Source organism: Rhipicephalus sanguineus, chromosome 7 (genome assembly GCF_013339695.2).
Source record: "Rhipicephalus sanguineus isolate Rsan-2018 chromosome 7, BIME_Rsan_1.4, whole genome shotgun sequence".
In the NCBI taxonomy this organism is placed as follows: Eukaryota; Metazoa; Arthropoda; class Arachnida; order Ixodida; family Ixodidae; genus Rhipicephalus; species Rhipicephalus sanguineus.
This window is the reverse complement of record NC_051182.1, coordinates 148,773,516-148,794,766: the sequence shown is the minus strand read 5'-3', so window position 1 is coordinate 148,794,766 and position 21,251 is coordinate 148,773,516. Positions and strand designations below refer to the sequence as shown.

At 45.0% G+C, this 21,251-nt stretch overlaps 1 protein-coding gene across 1 annotated transcript in view; it reads right to left on the bottom strand.

The window, feature by feature from the left end:
* Positions 1-376: 376 nt before the first annotated feature.
* LOC119400221 (zinc finger Ran-binding domain-containing protein 2) overlaps positions 377-21,251 on the bottom strand; it is a 52,104-nt gene continuing 31,229 nt past the window's right edge. The window contains exons 2-4 of the mRNA XM_037667228.2: positions 11,931-12,089; positions 2,857-3,081; positions 377-663 (exon numbers count right to left, since the gene is read on the bottom strand). Of these exons, the coding sequence (XP_037523156.1) occupies positions 392-663; positions 2,857-3,081; positions 11,931-12,089 (656 nt within the window). The 3' untranslated portion in view covers positions 377-391. The remainder of the gene's footprint in view (positions 664-2,856; positions 3,082-11,930; positions 12,090-21,251) is intronic.

Sequence of the window (21,251 nt, the reverse complement as noted above, 5' to 3'; positions counted from 1 at the left end):
CTGTGGGATAGCAAGTGAGAGCACGAGCACGTCGCACCACCCCGCGGCCGCAGCGGTAACTATGCAGTCATGATGCTCAAATCAGCCAAAGATCGTGGAATTTTAGTTTATGGCGCGACCATTTGGGTTTATGGCATAATTTGCAGAGGGAAGAGGGAACGATTTTTAGCTTTGAGAATTAATTGGGAATTCCAGGCCGCGTGTTGCAGCTATAAAGTACGGCTCACTTGCTCTCAGGAGCCTCGACTACCGATCCACAGCGTTTTCTGACTACGCTCAAAAAGTGGTGCAGGGCCGCTTTAATTAAACGGTTTTGTATAATAGCATGATTCTGGCGCGTAAGAACGCTTTTGTTGTTATTCTTTCGCTTACCCGCCATTGCTAATATTCTTTATCTTTCATCCCTCCAGCGAGTCTCTTCAGTAGCGGGTGACATCAGCGGAGCAGGTACAGCGCCGCCCAGCGCCGCCCTGTGGAACTTTGAAGTGAGCGGCGCTCGGCCACAGCAGTCACAAGAGCCGCTCGAGCTCTTGCGAGTTGGGTCCCGACTCGACGTCGTCCAGGTCGGTGTCTTCCTCCGAGGACTCCTCGTCTTCTTCGTCTTCTTCGTCGTCCAGGTCATCGTCTTCGTCGACGCCTCCCCACCAGCTACGGTGCTGCCGCCTGCGCGGGTGAAACAGGAAGCACGTGAGTACATTCGCTGGCAGGAGGCCATGTCTGTAAAGTATATTGTCGTATATACTATTTTACGGGTGGGTTTCGGTGCCGTCATATTGAGCTGTTAATCTTGGTTGTTAATTTGCTAACCTGGTAATCCAAAGAACCTCTGAAAATACAATTAATGCGCACATTAATTATGCAAAGCATTAGATGGTTAATCAAACGCGAAAGTTGACCCTCGGCGTCCCTCGGCGTCAACACGACTCTGACGTCTCAAGTCGCCAAAGTTTGTGACGCCATCATGACTTCACGTGACGACGTCATCACATTGCACTGTCGTTTGGCAGTGCGTTACCAGATCAGGCGCACAAAGCTCGCAACACCTCTCATCCTGGACGAAATGCAAAACCACGTTAGGTGTGGAAACATTTCGGAGGGGGCCGTGGGAGGACCAAAACATCGACTGAAAAGAAAAGGAGATAGCTTTCGTCTTCAAGTCGTTTTAGGCTAATGCATAAAGGACCTTTGTGAGTCTTTCCTCTCCCGGCGTTTGCGATCTTTCCGGCAGAATTCGAGAAGCCAGCAGTCCGTTCACGCGACGTCGTGAGGAAGTAAGCTCGCTATTGGTCCACATACGAGCGATATCAAGTTGTGAATTGTCCCCTACTCTCCTTTGCCATGCGGTAGCACGTCCGTTCTTCCTTGACTCGAGAGACTATCGTAGAGACTATCGTGCACGATGAAGTGATTTCTGTTCGTATTGTGCGTTTTCGACGGCGCAAACAGAGATAAAGGTGTAGCCGAAAAGCGCAAAATTTTATATATAGGCTCAACTCTTAGTGCTGACATCAACCGCGTGTTTTATGAATAAATAAGGGCTGAGAAGGAGACAGCGCCTCTAGGGAGGCGAGAAAGCAAGCATTCTGTCATATTTTAACTCGGAGTGGTTTAGGGGTCATTTAACTGATTAAATGCTATCAGCATTCACTTCTACAATCATCGTGGTTCGTTGGTTAGATGGGTTATGGAGCTTGACGTCCCATAGCGACCGAAGCTGAGAGACGCCGTAGTGGAGGGACCCGGATATTGTTTCGACCACCTGGCGTTTCTTACCGTGCACTGACATCGCAAAGTCCTGATGCCTAGCTGTGGCCAAACTAAGCAAAACTGCATGCAAGCGCGCTCTATCAGCAGATGCGCCACAGATAGGGAGAATGCGCCGGCACATTTGGCTTACGCATCCCAATATTCAAGCGAAGCCGAGCCTCTACCATCACACTGCTCGTCAGGGACGAAAATGGGTGGCATTCCTGGCCAAGCACAAAACGCGCTTTCGAAGTCTTTTTTTTTTTTTTTTTAAGGACGCAGGAAGCAAATACATAGAGCATTGAAAGCGCTCCTAACGAGCAGTGATGGTAGCAGCGTGACTTCGCTCGAGCCGGCGACAAAGCGAGCATCAAAATATCTAGATGGGTAATCCAAATGCTCTGACGCACTATCGCTATCTATGGTGCATCTGCTTTTAGAGCGCGCTTGTACGCAGCTTCACCTATTCTGGCCATAGCTCACTTGCTCCGATTATTTTTGGGGCACCTGTACACGGACCTCCAGCGTTTCGCATTAATCGAAATGCGACCACCGCAGCTGGGATCGAACCTGCACCGTTCAGGTCAGCAGCCAAGCGGCGTAACCGCTGTACCACCGCAGCGGACACATTCATCGCGAGAAGTCATCTGCGTTCTTATCAGTGGCACATCATCGAGTGGCACCACTCTTGCTTTTCCTCCAAGCATATCCGGTCGAGCGCTTACTTCCGGTTTTAAGAATATTTATAAAGAGCCTTCTGAAAATGTGAAATCAATGGTTCTGGTTCAAGCTGATACCTTTATCGCATGCATGTGACATCGGAGTACAACTCTACTTAAGTTAAGGGCCAGTTACGTTCAGTGTAAATATTTATAATTTGTTGAGTTCACTGAAAGATTGGGAGCGGCTGGGGCCGTTGCGGCACCTGGTGGAGCAGATCTCAACCACGCGCATCTTTCTACGTGGCTTCTGAGATCAGCTTCGGCAGTGCGACTAAATGCGAAGTTAATCCAAGAAATACGTCAGTGGACACGAACGCCGAAGTGCGAATGCCACTACCGGGCACCTAAGTGAAAGATTCGTATCGCCTCCAATTTTCATTCTAGTCACCTCGAATGCGACTCCTGTGGGTCTTCATCGTCATCGTCCTCCGACCAGTGCTCCAGGGTTCCCCGGTGGTTCTCGAGGGCGAGTGGGGAAGGAAGATGGCGTCGCAAACGGGGCAGCCGAAGTGACGCTTTCGCTGCTGGTGTCGAGAGAGACGGCGAGCCGAGGGGAAGGAGCGCTCGCACACGTTGCACGTCAGGCACTCGTCGTCGTCTTCCTCTTCGTAGTCTGCACAAGAAAGAGGGAGACAAAGAGAGTGAGTAAGTGAAATAATGAATGAATTAGTGAATTAGTGAGAGAGTCAGTGAGTGAGAGCGAGTGTGCGTACAAGTCAGAGTGAGTGAGTGAGTGAGTGAGTGAGTGAGTGAGTGAGTGAGTGAGTGAGTGAGTGAGTGAGTGAGTGAGTGAGTGAGTGAGTGATGTGAGTGAGTGAGTGAGTGAGTGAGTGAGTGAGTGAGTGAGTGAGTGAGTGAGTGAGTGAGTGAGTGAGTGAGTGAGTGAGTGAGTGAGTGAGTGAGTGAGTGAGTGAGTGAGTGAGTGAGTGAGTGAGTGAGTGAGTGAGTGAGTGAGTGAGTAATTCGAGTAAACATTTTTTGCATAAAAATATTTCGTCCCTTCGACATCAGACAAGAATACCTACCAACGGACGAAAAACAGGCATAGGAACTTAGCTTTCGTGTATATAGCGTTGCTCTTAATGTAACCTTTAGAATTTGTCACAACCTTAAAGAAAACTAGCAGCTAAGAAGTCAAGGAAGGGTATAGGGGACGTTAAATGTACTGTTCTAACTGTATTGTAACAATAGGGATATAGATGTGAAGAAAGTAAAGCGGTCGAAAAGACAACTTGCCACCGACAGGTAGCGAACCTGCGACCTTCATGTTTGGTCTCTGCCAGCGGCAAGTTGCCCTTTCGGCTACTTTACTTTCTTCACATATATATTACAATTATTACAATACACTTAAAACAGCACAATTAACGTCTATTATACCTTCCTTGGCTTCGTTATCTACTGGTTCTCATTAAGGTTGTGACAAACAAATGAGCGAGCTCTGAACAATTTCCTTCATTCATCTATAGACCTTGTGATATTCTGAAACTCTGTTAATTGCTCTTAGCTAATACTAAATACAGGCAGATCTTGAGGCATGCGATGATTTAGCCCATTCGGATTTCGCAAGCGCTGTGTTTTTATTGTAAACGTATGAGCGGAAAACATTAGAAACGGAAAGGAGATGACAGGAAAGACGCTCGCATTTGATCATATGGCGTCCCTGCTGTTTTCCCGCCCCTCCTTTCAAAATACGTTGCACCATCCCCGCTAGCGCGCCACCATCTTGAGCTGTGCTTTCAGCCGAGTAATTTATTTAACATGCAGTCTTCGTGTACAGTGAAATAGAGAAACCTTCCCGATTTGGCCATATTTCTGTAGGTACCAAGTGGGACCCGTCACCATGAACGCGTCCAAGCACCCACGACATAGCAAACGCTGTGTTCTGTGTTACCTTTTCTTCGTCCCGTTCGTCTGCTCGCTGTTTTTGCCCATTATGTATCACCAACTAGCCCAACTTTCAGTCTTGCATAGCGAACGCTACACATTTCCACAAAGCATTATCTCGCCTACGCACAAGCGTCCACCACTCTTTCAACAGTACCAACGTCTGAATGGCCGTCACCCCTTTGGGACTAGTGCGCAAATCGCCCGATGGTGGCGCCGAAAACGAAACGTTTGTGCACCGCCTACGCAGCGCACCGCACTCGGAGAGAAATTGTATTAGCGAAGCCGAGCGCTCGACGGGAGCTGTGGTCTCGTTTGGCAAAGTCGGCGGCGCAGTTTGCATACTCATTTGCAAGCGCGTGCAGCCACAGCGCTTCCGTCTGCGTGAGTTAATTGCTCTGCAATTTTTCGCCAAGGGAAAAGTTACTGCCTGCTTTGGTTTTTTGTATGTTTGCTTATGACTGGAGCAGTTCCTAAAGTTAAACCCGCGTAATCGTTTAGCGCTTGGGAACGCTTGAGTTTCATCTTGTGTCTTCTTGTATCTGTGTGTGTGTCTGTGCGTGTGAATGTGTTATGTGTATTTGAGTGTTTCTTGGTGTGTTTGTATGTCTGTCTTCCTCTGTGTATATGTTTGTGTGTGTCTGCGCCTTTGTGTTTGCGTCTGTGTTTGTGCGCGTGTCTGTGTAATTGTGTGTTTGCTCGTGTATGTCTGTGTGTCCGTCGTGTGCTTGTGTACATGTGTCTGTGTGCGTGTGTATGCACGTCTTCGGGGTCGTGTGTGTTTGTGTCTGTGTCTTTGCGTGTGAAGAAACTCAGCGCTTCATTACTCTAACTCAACCCAACCTTACTAAGAAATCTGAAGTCAACAACATATCAGCAACATCTTTAAGCTCTCGAGTCAAGATCTGCTATTCAACCCTTGTCAGGAAACTGTTAAGAACCCACGCCACGTTTCATTAAGAGCGCTGGGCGAAGGAAGACAAAATGACTCCTCCGAGGGCCTAGCACCCCTTTTATAGCATATGGCAGCGCACACCGTGTGAAAGAATGGCACGAAATAAGGAAGGCATGCACCGCACTGAACTTCAAATCTTGATATATTGATCGACCAACCAGGCTGCCAGCACTTTTTAAGCTGGCACCTTTCCTTCGTTACTGACATAAATCTTAGAGTTTAAATTATTCCCTTGTAAATTGAGGCTTTCAGTTCTCTTCACCACTAATCCTGTCTCATCTGCTCTCATTCAACGCGTAATAAGGGTTCAAGTATAGTACTAGTTAACGCTTGTAGCTGAGTTACAAGACGTCAGTTGCCCAGGTCAATCACATAGCGCGACAGTGTCGTAAATACGCATACAAATGTGCCTCATATATGAATCCCAACCATGAACAGTGGAAAGGTCCGTGTATTCAGCTATCAATGTCGGGTAGCATGATGCCTAAGGGCACGCTTTCGAAATTAAAAAAATCACATAACAGCGCCGCGATAAACGTAGTCTCAGCGAAAGCATTCGCACAAAGATTAGAAAAACGGTTTCTTTATGCTTTTTTTTTTGAAGAAGTACATGCGCCATTTCGTTTCATCAGATTCTCCGAAACTTCATTCGCATCAAAAAAAAATTTAAATGTACACAATGAACGACACCGTCACGGGCAATGAGAGCCCTTCTCTTGTTTATTTTTTGTTTCTATTTTCTATACTCTTATTTCTTAATTTGTTCATCCTTATGTTTCGTTCTTGCGCAGCACTGACGTCCCATTTTAAGCGCGGCGCAAATTGGTTTTTAAGTAAACTCCGGAAGCCGGGCCAGGCTATGCAGAGGAGCAGGTTAAGCGTGAAGAAAGAAAAGCCATCCTCGCTTTTCCTCCTCCTCTTCTTCTCCACGAGTTGCGCGAAACAAGCGTGAGCGCGAGCAAGCATGAAATTGGGTAAACGTGACTTCTTTGCGGCATTCGAGAAGCGTACAGCGTGCCGACATGCATTCTTGAGCGCCTCATAAAAAAAAAGACTGAACGACAGAAGGGAAATTATTTCTAGGGGGCTCGTTTCTTACACACATCCGAGTGAACCCAACAGAGCATTCGGCCACGGAAAGCATATGGGATATTAATTTTGTCTTTTAAATGAAGCATAGCAATTATGACCAATATTCAAATGAAGTAAAGTGGACGAAAAATTGGCCTTTCCGTCGGTGGATCCGAACCCACAACCTTCCAATTCGATAGATGGGAAAGAATTGGAAGGTCGTGGATACGAATACCACTGACCTCCTCCTCGTGGTGAGGAGGACGTAAGAGAGGAGGGGAGAGGGTAAAGCCTAGCATAGCCATGCATAGTATAGTGTAGAAAAGTGGTGAGAGATGAAGTGAAAGGGGAGGAGGAGTGATATAAGGGTAAGGAGGATGGGAAGGCTACCAGCTCCTCCGTTTTCCCGCCACTTCAGCGTAGCTGTCTCGATTTTTTAACAGCTTCGCTGTTAAAGCTCGAGGTAAAACGTCCGTCCGACCGAAAAAAAGCCTCCGCACCGTTGCCTAGCAACAACCAAGCCACAGAGGCGGACGCGGCAAGAAAACGGACTATGCGATATTTGCCCGGCGTGGCGCGAGCCGAGTACGAGCGACCAAAGGGCCTCGCTTCTACCGGAGGTGCCAAAGCCGGGTTTCCGAGTGAGTTTCTGGCACTGGAGTTTGGACAGTCTTGCAAGGTCTGTGACAGGCCGTGGTTTGACTCTACTCTGTCTACGCGAAGGAAATACCTTGCATCAGCCAAGACGGCGACGTTAAGCCCGTAATATCGACCAATATCTCTGTTTCGTAAGCTTTACACGGCTAGTGTAAAGTTCGTTATATTTTGCTTAATGATTTATACAGCCAGTACAACATCGCGTAAAGATCTCAATACTGCGTTAATTTATTTTTAAGTACTTTTACCAACGCGTCCCAAATATTTCTTTCAGTGCAAATTTCCGCAACTTCGCAATACGCTTCAGAAACGGCGTCTCTTCTATCCGCAAAGGCAACGTTAATAATAACTATTGGGATTTACGCACCAGAACTAGGATATCATTACGAGGCATGCCTTAGTGTAGAACTCCGGGATTGCGGCCACCTGAGGTTCCTTAACGTGCCCCTAAATGTAACTACAGGTAAGATACAGCTGTGATAATACGGAGAGCATTGAACTTAAATGTAGGACGACGCAGGTAGTAATTGAAAGGAAACTGGTAGGTGTAACATTAAGCGACGGAATGGGTCATGGAGCACACGGATGTTGAGGACATCTTAATCGGAAGCAAGAAGGAATGGGCAAGGCAAGATACCCGTTGGTCTTTGAGAGTAGCAGACTGGATTCCAAAGGAAGGCATGTGCGCGACCGGGAGGCAGAAAATTACGTGGGCAGATGAGATGAAGAACGTGACTGCAGCAAGCACAGGACCGTGTTGTTGTTTGGCTAAACGTGGGAGAAGCCACTGCCCTGCAATGGGCGAGGTCAGGATGATCATGATGGCGATGATAAATCTAAGTTCACACACCTCTAGCATCTTCACTTCGATCGAAAATGTGACCGCCGCGGGCAAAAGCAATGCCACCGACGTTCCTAACGGTGAAACTGTTTTCACCCTCTATAATACTCCTGTCGGAAATATCGGTGCGCGGAAGCACTAAGCTTTTCTCTCTCTCTCTCTCTCTATTCCTCTCTCATATATCTTCCATGCGGTGATTTCCCGCCATATGGGATCAGCGCCAATATGTTCTATTCAACTTACGCTTCCGGGAGAAGCGGTTCGGCAATACGTTTCCATCGAAAAACCTGTCGTAAGTGGAATGCAGCGTTGAAGTCGACAGGAACGCAACAGGAAAAAGAAAATTTGAAAGAAAAGATCGCGACAACTAAAAATAGTAGGGTACATCGAATACAACTGGAATGCGATGCAGCACTGCTCGTCGAATTCACCGCATCTCCCAGGGCGGCGGCGGCGGCTGCGGCGATGGTTGAAACTGAAATCCCGGCATCTCGAATCTCATTTTCGCCAAAAATTCTTTGACGCCACTTTATAAGGAACGAGCTTGAAAAGAATGCGCGCCGGTACAAAAGTGCAGGGATATTGCCTCCTGACAGTCACAGCTTGTCGGTGCGGAATGAATTCCTTACTGTTCTTCCTCCCCTCCCTCTTTCTACCACCACGTCATGAAAGGTCGTATTCTTTTCTGTATTTTTTTCATAATTTTGTTTGCCACTTAGTTTCTGTTTCATTGTCAGTGCGCGTGCTGTTTTCTTTCTTTGAGATTCTTTCCATATATTCATCAGTGATTTCTTAGTACCATGTATTTATCGCCTCTTCCTTATTTCCTTTCCTCTATTCATTCCTTCACTCATTCATCACCTTTCCTTATTTACCTCGAGACATCATTGTATTCCCTCCTTAAGACTAACACGCCGAGAATTACACGGCGCCTATTATATATATATATATATATATATATATATATATATATATATATATATATATATATATATATATATATATATATATATATATATATATATCCCGCCAACTCCTTTCTGATGCCTTCATTTCCATCTATAAAAGTGCGATTCCGCTTAGAATAACAGAGCTGAGCTAGTTGGTAAGTATTCATTCTAAAAAGACAGGGCGTGCAAACACGGACGCAAGAAAGAAGTCAGGAAACCACAAACGCTACCACCGATTCCGCATCGTGGGCTCTTCAATAAATGGCGCTTCTTGATCCCTATTGTACCTTCTTTCTCAAATATCTGTGACAATAACACCCTTTCCATTAAGGATAGGAAATGTAAGAAAAATATTCGTTATTGCGATTAAAAAAAATTACGGAGGCTTTGCCCTATCGGCAAAATGGAGACAAACGAAGCTTGGCGGGTCTGCTTGCCGCACCTACAAGCTTTCTTTTTCTTTGTTTGTTTGTTTCTTTCTTTCTTTCCATCGCATTGTGCAATCCTCCCTCATATTTTATTATTTCCTCCATGCAGGGAATTGGACCTTCATCCACTTGCTTAGCAGCGTAACACTCCAGTTCTTAAATGGCAGGCAACAATGACGATCATGCGTTTCATGTCCGGGCAACAATGAAATCTGGGAAAGATGAGTCACCTCGATAAAAGATTAGATTACCGGATGGAATAGGGCGCAAGTTAATACAGGGACACGGAAGGGCGACGCACTTGTCCCTGTCTTATCTTGCGCTGTATTCCCTCCGATGTCTAACCAAACACGTCCAAGCTTCGATACTAATTAGATTACCATATCAGAAACTACTGATCGCCGACAGGCCCATGATCGAAAGATCATGAATTATGGGAAAATGGCGCATACCAATACGATTGTGTCCAGAGCACCTTCGAAGGCCGCATTTCTGTACGCTCGCCTGCAGCGAGGTTTTCGCGTACGCCGCCACCGCCGCAGAAATCTCTAATTCATACCTACCTTCGATTTGAGACGACAAATACATGGCTATCGATGAAGTAGCGCACACAAGACACAATCGCGCACACATAAAAGTGACGCAAACACAAGCGTTGCTGTGCGTTTATGAGTGCGCGATTGTGACTTTTGTGCGCTGCTTCATCGATGTCCCGGCTCAACAACTAGCCCATCAGTACATATTAAATATACGGGAAATAGTCAGACGTGGTATCCGAACCGATTCGTTTTGTCTGTCAGGCCCACAGCACCGCGAGTGAAATTGTGCATTGCTTACCGGGTTGCGGCTGCTACCAGTTCCAACTACGTCTAAACGAAAATAATTCAGAAAAGAGGGCTAAAAAAATAGAAGCAAGAAATCAGATACGTTCCTATGAATGCAACCAGCTGTCGGTTTAAGTCAGAGAAGAGAAATGTGTGGAACGAATTCGATTACGCTTCACTTCGGCTCCAACGTATTTCTTTCTCGCTCATTTTTTATATCTTGATCCTTATTTTCTTTCCTCAAATTCTTTTTACACGCTCCTTTTCAAGATTTAACAAATGATCGTTGGGTGCTTTTTGCACTTTGCGGGGTTCACGTTCCGAAAGACGGGAGCAAAAGAAAGAAAGAGAAAGAAAGAAAGGAAGACATCGAGACGTTATATGACTCACGGTACGAGGGGACCTGAACGCGGTGATGCGGTGAGAATCTTGGCCGCCTGAAAATGGATGGTTACGTATCGGACCACGTCGCTTGATTTAGCGTCCATACGATCTTTCTTTCCTTCCTTCCTTCTTTCTTTCTTTCTTTCTTTCTTTCTTTCTTTCTTTCTTTCTTCTTTCTTTCTTTCTTTCTTTCTTTCTTTCTTTCTTTCTTTCTTTCTTTCTTTCTTTCTCCCTCTCTCTCCTTCTCTTTCTTTCTTTCTATCTTTCTTTCTTTCTTTCTTTCTAACAAATTCGTACTTTCCAGTGAGACTGACTCGTCAAGCGAAATGCTAGAACCTGTAAGTGCCAGCGAGTTAGAAAGATATATAACAGCCGGGACGCATGCAATATGTACTGTGGACTTCCATACCAATTTGGCTAGATATGCCGGGAAACAGTAAGCAGAACAGAAAGTGCATTTTCATGCCGACGTTGGACACGGCTCTACGTAGGGGTTCGCTTACGAAAGCGTCACGCCAAAGCCAAATGGTACGCCTTCAACACTGAGGCTCTTAATCGTTTTTAGACATGGAAGTAGAATGTTGAGATCGCAGTTACAAATCGTCCTTTATTATTCTGACTGTTATGCGATTATGAAAAACAGAGTATTGGTGGACAACAAATTATGAAGGCGAAGCCTTAGGTGAATCGTGGAATGCGAAAATTGACCGTCGGCGGCGTCAGCAGGACTGATCAGAAGACACTACGTGATGTCATCACCACATGAAGTCATCATGACGTGAGGCTTGTGTTGACCCGCGTTTGTGGTGGAAATGCCGTTGCAGTCTGAAGTTGTACGCGACTATAGATCAAAGAGCAGCCGGTCATTTGGGCTGCTAAAGCTTGCGGCCATGAGAGTGGCGGGATAGATGACGTCGCTTGTTTTGCCTGTTCAAACTGGTATTTCCCACACGCACGCCGTAGTCCGACATTTGCTATACTCAGTGTCATACATCAGGTGCAACACGATGGTAGCTGGCGAGACATCTTGCAGGAAGTGCGCTCGCATCAAATATAGTTCAATGAATTTGCAACCCTTAATATTATTTTTCTGACGTTTTCAGACTGAGTAATAAATCAAGATGCCTTGTCCGTTAGAAATAAACAAACCACGTCATTTATACGGTTGTAAATATGTTGTTCTGGATCGCTTAGCGTCTCTTTGTTTTCGTATCGCGGCCTCCGCGATAAGTTCCGGCAGCGCGCAGCCGAAGCTAATCGCGGAGGCCACGTTTTCAGCGACTAAATCCAAACGCGAAACGGGCGGACTTACACATGTGACTTACTAAACTTCTTGAATAGTTATCACAGCATTGTACCTGATGTGTGAAACGTAGTATAGGGGTTCAAGATTGCTGAATAATCGCCTATTCACTCTGCGCAGGTTGGGAAAGAAAAGCATATGAACAAACAAGAGAAAATGACTCACCGTACTCATCCTCGTACTCGTCTTCGTCCTCGTCGTCTTCGTCGTCGTCACTGCTGCTGCTGCTGTCGACGCGCACGGTAGCAGGCCGGGGACCGTCACCCGACGAGCGAGGCTTGAGGAAGAAGCGCCGGTGACGGCCGTCCGCATCGCAGCTGGCGTCTGCATCACGTTAGAGGGCATAATGTGAGACCACGAGCTTTTACTAGAGCGTACTAGAACTATTTCTACTTAAGCAATAACGACAGATATTGAAAAATAACATGGAATAAGAAGGCGATGCGAACGGGGCCTGATTATACAGTCGTGGTTTACTCTTGAAGGCGAAATTCGAGCAACCTACAAGTTTGCAAGTGAAGTATTCACAGCCTTTATTTTGTTCACGACCACGGAAATACATTACTTTACGTAAACAGCATACATTAGCGACAAAACGAACGCGAAGCAGCGTTCTTTATTTCTATCCTTGTTCTTTTTTGCCCACACTGGAAGCTGCTGAAATGTGCATATCTAAATAGCTCTAGCATAAGTGGTCACACACTTATCGACGTCGAAATGTATGCTTATGAAGTTAGAAGTCTAGTCAATATTTAGTACAGATACAAAAGTGTAGACATGTTAGTCCAGAAAAAAGGCCCATAGTGCAAACACTGTAGAGAGACTTTATTGTAATGTTAGAAGAACACGAATACCATTTAACAGCAAAAAACAACAACAAAGCAGCAAAATATCCAAAATGCAAAGCGAAAAATGGAAAAGGTGGTCGGTTTACATATTTAGCAAACAGTAATACAATGGAAAGCATAAAACGATAGAGATAAGGAACTGTACAAGAAAACGAAGAACACAATAAATCCATATGCGATGAAACGTCGCGATAAGCGCCTAGCGGAGTGTTGAAACCTCTCGGAAGCATTTTTCCCGCTTTCGTATCTCGCTGCTTCTTCACTATCCGAAAATATCGGTGCTTTAAAATTCGGCGCTGAAAAAAAGAATACTCAGGTGCCTGGAAGTGAGGCTGTCATCACTTCCGGCCATTTTTCTTGTCAAGTACCCGGCATCCTAGACGGCTCGAGAAGAACCATCACTCACGTTTTATCGCCCCAAAAACACCTGGGCCGCATTTTATATTTCTGATAGCATGGAGTAAAATTGAGCGCGTTGTCCCTTCCATCTTACCGGTACACACACACAGATATATATATATATATATATATATATATATATATATATATATATATATATATAGCGTGACAGAGAGAGAGAGAGAGAGAAGTGGTTATCAGAGCACGTTGACTTTAGCTCCAAGACCAATACCGCCCCCCCAGTAAAAGCCGTTTCCGAATAATATTACTATAACCATTAAGTTGCGTCTCGTCTCTTCCCAAGTACATTTGGCCCATTCAAAGAAACCTCTTGAGTAGTGTGTGTGTTCCATATATTGCGTTCCATTATGCTTTATATTAACGATGGTACAGCGTTATTTCCTCGGCATAACCTTTTTTATTTCTGCAATTACGAAGCATCTGATGTGCAGCAAACTCCAATTTTATTGCACCAGTCTTTGTTGGCATGTAAAGAAACTTCATTTCTCGCTATACACGTAACATTGAGAAAGAAAGATACTCTAGTGATGTCAATGGGACATAGAACAGATCATGTAACGCTGAAATTAAATCGAAATATGCAGTACAAGATTTAAAAGGGATAGATTTTGTTTGAAACCGTCTTGCGCATACCTGCCGTACTTACACGCATAACCCAAGCATAAGCTAATATTGGCTAGCTGTTGGCTATAATGGCTAATGCTTGCGTAATGTTGGCGATCAGCTCTTGTAACAATGTAATAAAATATTGCATGTCCACTACAATAGCTCCGCATCATCACATGAGGCTTTGTACACTACGTAGGTTGCCTTAGGAAAATTTACCGCAATATTTTTTTAACACGAGCATGTTTTATGGCGACGTCCAACAAGCCTTCAAAGACGTCATTTCCGTTACGGAATTGGCGATTGTAAAAATACGTGTAAACAAGTCACAAGGAAATTTTTGACATTTTGCTTCTGCGCGTATAATTTTATTCAGTGCACCTTAATTTCTTACTTCCAGGAAACTTGACTCCTGACGCCATCGCGCGTGCGGCACTTTAATTTCATTTTTTTTCTTGTTTGCCGCCTGCTTCAACCTTTCCACTTCTTTCTTTTTCCTCGTTTGGAGAGAGACTGACAGCGGGAATTTATTGCACTGTGAATCCTCCGCTTGCCCAACAGAAAATCAAAATGAAAACATCTCGACCTTTCAACGTAAAGATATATATACACTCTCCTGGTCGAGAGAATAAGACAGTCCCATTGAAATATACGTCCCGCCGTCTGGTACGATAAAGCTTGCTGGGGCAATAAATGAAGTCGGCCCAGTGCAGTACCACGGGATGTCGAATCGTAGATTGGGATCTGTTCACACCTAATTCTTCATTAAGAGTTCGCGAATTGAAACTTCTCAGCGAGTGTTGACCGTGCTGCTCCGTGTGCCATTTCAATCAAAAGAACCTAGTCCACTCCTCTCCTACCTTTGCTAATTCTTTTTTTGTTATTAAAGGTCCCCGACATTTCGACGTCAAATTCAAAGCCTCATTTAGCGTTATTCAAGACGTCTTTAGGCTGACGGAAAGTCGACTTCATTTGCCTATGTCACACACCTCAGCCCACTTTATTTCTTTCTTTATTTAAAGATCGCCTATATTGAGATAAGTCTCACCTAAATTTAGACATATTCAAGACGTCGATGGGATGCCGGAAAATACAGTTCATTTGTATATGGCGTAGACAACCTGGCTCTCCCAACTCATCTGTCCTGGCTTTTTTTTTTCTTGTTTTGTTAAAGACCTCCTAAAGTTGTAGGGTGATTCCACGTAAGATCGAACAAACGATGGCTGGTCGACCTCTCAAATTTATTTCAAAATTTTATATATTATTGCCTGATGAGGGAAAAGAACAGATCCGCAATTTGTTTTGCCGCAAAAAATTTTTTCGAACCACAGAAAATCAATAATGACGAAGAGGTGGAGTGGAGCGCTCATCCGCTCTCCTGTTTTGGCCAACTTTCGTTATGAATTGCACAAAATATATTAAAGTTAGGTGGCTGAAATTTATTACCTAAATATATGCATGTTTTTGCTTCTGCTCAGGTGTTTTTAGTTTTTTATGTGTAGTGTAGATGTTTTTATAAAAAACCTCAAAAATGGCCCAATCGGCAAAACTTTTTTTACTTTGAAGGTCTTTATCTCAAAAAGCCTTGTAGCAGAGCGACAAAAATTCTGCATTATGTTCTTCGCATGCTTATCTACCAAACTGCTAAATCTTGTATTTTATATAATCTTTCAGTAAAGAGATATGATCGGGCTAACTTCAAGAAAACACCGAACAATGAAAACTTCTGACGACAATTAAAAAAAAACCCCATTTTTTAAATTTCTTAAACTTTGTCCACTTATTCTCCTCCACATCAGCTTTCACAATCATTAAAAACATGTTGCATAATGTCGTTGCACTAATAGTTACGGCCCCTACAATGAGACCCTTTGCAAGGATGGGCAATTCCGACTTCTTGCGCAGCAGGTGTATAAAATGCAGGTAGGATTGAATTTTTAATAGTATACATTGTTGGGCTAGTTGGTTCATAATCTTCAAAATTGGCTAGCGCGAAAATCGACAAGGACTAAGAAGGAACACTAGCGCCTGTCCTGTACATCAGTGTTCCTTCTTAGTCTTTGTCGATTTTCGCGCTAGCCAATTTTGAAGAAGGATTGAATTTCTTTTTATTAAAAGGCCAGCAGGTACCTAAAAAGGTGTCGCCGGCACTGAAGACGTTAATTTTGCAAATATTTGGTCACTGCAGCGGCCACGAGCGCGGGGCTATCGACCAGGCGCGCGCGCACCCGAGATGCTCGTTGTAAGAGACGGCGCAGTGGGAGCTCGTTTTCGCGTCCTCAGACCGATTGAGTTCGAAACAGCAACACCTCTCGGGTGACTTGAACGCACGTGCACCGGTAGTCGCAGTGATCTGGTTAATTGCGTCGATTTCTTTTTCAGGGGGCATAAGAATGTCATCGTTAAACTGTGCGTTCCGTGAAGATCTTTCATTTCAGTGGTAGCAAAAGCACGCGTAGCACAAGTAGTCCGTCTCACTGACAGTCACTGATCTTTCGGGCGTCAAACGTTCCTTCAAAGCATTTATGTCTAGGTTGGTAACTCTGCGAAATTTTGGCTTCTTTGCAATAATTAAAGGAGTACTGACACGATTTTGAGACATCGCAAAAGGGACATTTTTTGCTTCGTTGGTATGCAGTGTCCACGCTGTCCACACACTGGAGTCGGAGAACACGTATAAAATATTTAATTTGACTTTGAAGTTTTCGTCGCTGAGCAGATGCAGCCAGCCACACTGCAAGGACATTTCCCGACGAGTCAAGACAGTTCCCCCGAGTATGCGAGTTCTGCGTCCTGCATGCAGCCTAAATCGCAGAAATCACTGTCAGGGTCACTGGACGACAATTCACTCATCGTTGTCTATTGCACCATGAGCAGATGACGGATTTCCCGCTAGTACGTCGCGAATTTCTTATCTCCGTGACGTCACACTGCTATGAAAAGACATTGAGAAGCCACCCCCTCGATATCGAAACCGAAAGTGTCTTTTAAAGGTGGCGCTAATTAAAATATATAGGATGCATCCCCAGGCACGACAATAGTCGTTTTAGGTTTCTCGACCCAGTATTTTTATTTCGAGCAACAATCCGAATTTTTTTTAAATTCGTGTCAGTACTCCTTTAAGCTTCTTGTGCTTCGAAAGGTAGTCTCCACATACACTCATTCCGAGCTATACTTCTCGCCATGAGACGCACAGGAGGAGTAGAGTAAGAGCAAAGCACAAGAACAATCCGCGCCGAATGAAGTGTGAACAGCGCACCGAATGCGCGGCCAGTTCACGCCGTCTGCTGCCGACATCTAACATAGACAAGCGCATCCGGTTACCGATAGTTTTGCTTTTCTTTCCTTTGACAATTCATATTTTGCTTTGCCACTGGAGCGCCACGTTCATGCTTTCCACTGATCGCAACTGGCGCAGCGCACTTTCTGTGGCAGCAGCGTGCGTGAAGCGAGCGCTCATAGCTCCCTTATAGAGTTTTCATCTTGCTTCCGTCTCCGCCGTGTTATCAGCGCCTAGCTGAGATGCGAACAGAGGGCGATAGAATAGCGAAGCTCCAGTGCACGTGCGTTCAAGTCACCCGAGAGGTGTTGCTGTTTCGAACTCAATCGGTCTGAGGGCGCGAGAACGAGCTCTCACTGCGCCGTCTCTTACAACGAGCATCTCGGGTGCGCGCGCGCCTGCTCGTGGCCGCTGCAGTGACCAAATAATTTCAAAATTAAAGTCTTCAGTGCCGGCGACACCTTTTTAGGTACCTGCTGACCTTTTAATAAAAAGAAATTCAATCCTGCCTGCATTTTATACACTTGCTGGGCAAGAAGTCGGAATTGCCTATCGTTGCCAAAAGGCCTCATTGGAGGGGCCGTAACTATTAGTGAAACGACATTATGCAACATGTTTTTAATGATTGTGAAAGCTGAAGTGGAGGAGAATAAGTGGACAAAGTTTAAGAAATTTAAAAAATGGGTTTTTTTTAATTGTCGTCAGTAGTTTTCATTGTTCGGTGTTTTCTTGAAGTTAGCCCGATCATATCTCTTTACTGAAAAGTTATATAAATAAGATTTGGCAGTTTGGTAGATCACCATGCGAAGAACGTAATGCAGAATTTTTGTCGCTCTGCTACAAGGCTTTTTTGAGATAAAGACCTTCAAAGTAAAGAAAATTTTGCCGATTGGGCCATATTTGAGGTTTTTTATAAAAACATCTACACTACACATAAAAACTAAAAATACCTGAGCAGAAGCAAGAACATGCATATATGTAGGTAAATAAATTTCAGCTACCTAACTTTAATATATTTTGTGCACTTCATAACGAAAGTTGGCCAAAACAGCAGAGAGGATGAGCGCTCCACTCCACCTCTTCGTCATTATCGATTTCCTGTGGTTCGAAAAAATTTTTGGCGGCAAAACAAATTGCGGATCTCTTCTTTCCACTCATCAGGCAATAATATATAAAATTTTGAAATAAATTTGAGAGGTCGACCAGCCATCGTTTGTTCGATCTTACGTGGAATCACCCTGTACATCTAACTGACAACTTCATTTAGCAGTCTTCAAGACGCCGTTAGGCTGTCTGAAAGTCGAATTCATTTGCCTATGTCACACATCTCATCCCATTTAGTTTCTTTATATATTTAGTGATCACTATGCCGAGACATATATCATTCACATCTATATTTAGATATCTTAGAGACGTCGATGGGATGTCAGGAAAGGGACTTTCATTTGAATACGTCATAGACAACCTGGCTCACACACCTCCCTCAACCCCACTGCTCTTACTTTTTTTCTTGTTAGACAACGACCACCTGAATATGGACATCTAATTCACAACTTCATTAAGCCATCTTCAAGACGTCTTGGAATGTCGTGGACTTCATTTGCCCGTCATATGCACGCCCCACCCCGTTTTCTTTCATTCTTTTTTTTTCCTCATGACCACCTAAACTGAGACGTCAATGTCCCAGCTTCATTTCATGGTCTTCGAGACGTCGTTGGGACGTCTAGAAATAGCCGACTTATTTCGCGCGTGTAATATATAGTCTATTTGCTCCCCGCTAGGAGGAACGGCCGAAGAATGTTTTAGAGTTGCTGTTTTTTTTTTCGCCCTATCAAGTTTCTAACCGTGCGTGACAATTTAATTTATTCTGCGCCCCCCCCCCCCGCCCCCCGAAAAAAAACGGAGCTGCGGCAATAATTCATTACTGCCCAGACAGCTTGCGCCGTAATTACGAAATGATCGAGAGAGGCTATGCACACAGTCATTGGCAAACTCTGTCGCTGGGGAATAAAATTAATCGCTTCACTCCGTCTCTAACTTAGAGGCCAGCGACCTGACTAGAGCGCACTATTTCGGCCGAACTCGCCCACATTGCGAAAAGCTCTAACGCGGTCATCGGTCAGAGCTCGCCAACTCAGAGAAGAGTTTTTTTCAGGGGCGAAGCACCTTAGGGTCTCGGCGTGTCTGCGCGCATCGTCGTCGTCGTCTGCTGTCGTTACGGCCCATTTGTTTGAGCGCAAGAGAGGGCCACCACTTCAGCGCTCCCCGTGTGGCTAGAGAGAGCGAACGGCGCGCGTTGAATATGGAAACGCTCTTTCTGCGATGAACGCAGAACTACCAGCTCACAAGAAACGAGAACGCGCCTTCGCCCGCAAGAGACAACACCGACGCAGGCAGCGTCTGCTAGCGAGATTCTTGGTTGAAAATACCGACTGCTAGCGCTACGCAACCGTTCACCGGCCACCCCGTATGTATAGGCACTGGACCTTGACCTGCAATGTAGTGCCGGCGGGAGATTTCTCTTGTGCGTAGCTGAACAATAAAGATTCGCAGCGTGCACGTTAACTAAAAGCGGACTGTGTGTCTCTGTGTCTAATCTTTCTTCTGTCTTCCATTGCCATTAGCAGTGACTTTGCTGTGGGAAACACCGGCGCACACTGCATGCTTCGCCCCTCCACAAGTTTCACGTTAGTGGAGCTGACACATCCTCCCCTGCATGCATCGCCCCTCCCTAGTTTTTTAGATGCGAAGCAGCTTAAGGCGGAGTTCAATCCGGTGGTGGTGTGCACCGTGACCACCCGTACTGCGCATGCGCAAACCCTCTCCACACATCTCCTCTCCACTGGCCCTCCCGCTCCCCCTCTCCCCGCGCAGCTCCCACTCCCCCTCTGAAACGCGTGCTTGACATGCCGAAACGCTGTTTCGCATCGCCTCATGGTCCCCTTTAGTGGGAGATGGTGTAATTTTTTCATTAAACGCATAAATCGCTTGACGTAGTGCGTTGCAAGCTTCAAGAAGAAGCAGGATAATATATTGTTCTTAAGAGCGACTTAACTTCAATCTTAAAGTGTGTACTTCTTGCGGTGAGCCCCTAAGAAGTGAAAAAACTCTGCACAGAACGTTTAGACTAGAAAATTCTTCTAAGCGAAGCTTTCGTAACTCAGATTTTGGCGCCGTGCTCAAAAGAAAAACCGGTACCTTGGAGCGTACACAAATGCGGCCCTTGAAGGTGCGCCGGTCACCTGCGTATTTGTATGAGCCGCTTTCCAATAACTGATACTCTGTCCATCGTGGGCTTGTCAGTGGTCAGCCGTTTTCTGATATGGCATACTGATTTTTTATCGGGATCATTTGTCATTTCACATTCCCGCATTTCATTGTTGCCTGAATAAGAACACATGACCGTCCTTGTTGCGTGTAGCAACTAGAGTGTTGCATTGCTGAGCGCGTTGATGAAGGTCCGATTCCCGGCATGGAGGAAGGAAACAGTTAGGAGGGGGAGCATTGTGCAATGCGAAAGAAAGAAAGAAAGAAAGAAAGAAAGAAAGAAAGGAAGAAAGGAAGAAAGAAAGAAAGAAAGAAGAAAGAAAGAAAGAAAGAAAGAAAGAAAGAAGAAAGAAAGAAAGAAAGAAAGAAAGAAGAGAAAGAAAGAAGAAAGAAAGAAAGAAAGAAAGAAAGAAAGAAAGAAAGAAAGAAAGAAAGAAAGAAAGAAAGAAAGAAAGAAAGAAAGAAAGAAAGAAAGAAAGAAAGAGAAAGAAAGAAAGAAAGAAAGAAAATGTCATGTCAGGCTCGCACACGCCAACCTTTGCTTGCCCCCATTTTCCCAATAAGGCAAAGACTTCTGAATTTTTTTTCTTAATTTTTCTTGAAGCCTACTCGTTTTTAGACGCTGGGATATACTTTAAGATTCTTTCTGTCGTTATGAAATATGTGACGGCTAATGAACTTCCTGAAGTGCGATGTCAAATGCGTTTTTAAACACGCCGAAGTGTAGCGGCGATATAGTAAATGAATTCGCCCGCGTCAGCCTGAAAGACCATCACTTGTAAATGCGAAGGGAGCCGTTAGCTTACGTGACGACATCTTCAGCACGGCGCAGCAAAGTGGGGGATTAGGAGGGTCGATATGACTGTCTCCTCCGTGGAAGAGTATCGATTTGAAGGTGACGGCACCAACAGCTTCGAGCGCCTCTGACGACATCCTTTGCGATAACCCTCCGTCTGGGTTCGGAGAAACGCTTAAACTGCGAGCGTCGACCTGGAAACTTTCTAATGAAGGAATCGTCATCCTCGGAAACCGATCTGCTCATGTTGGTATAACAAGAACAGTACT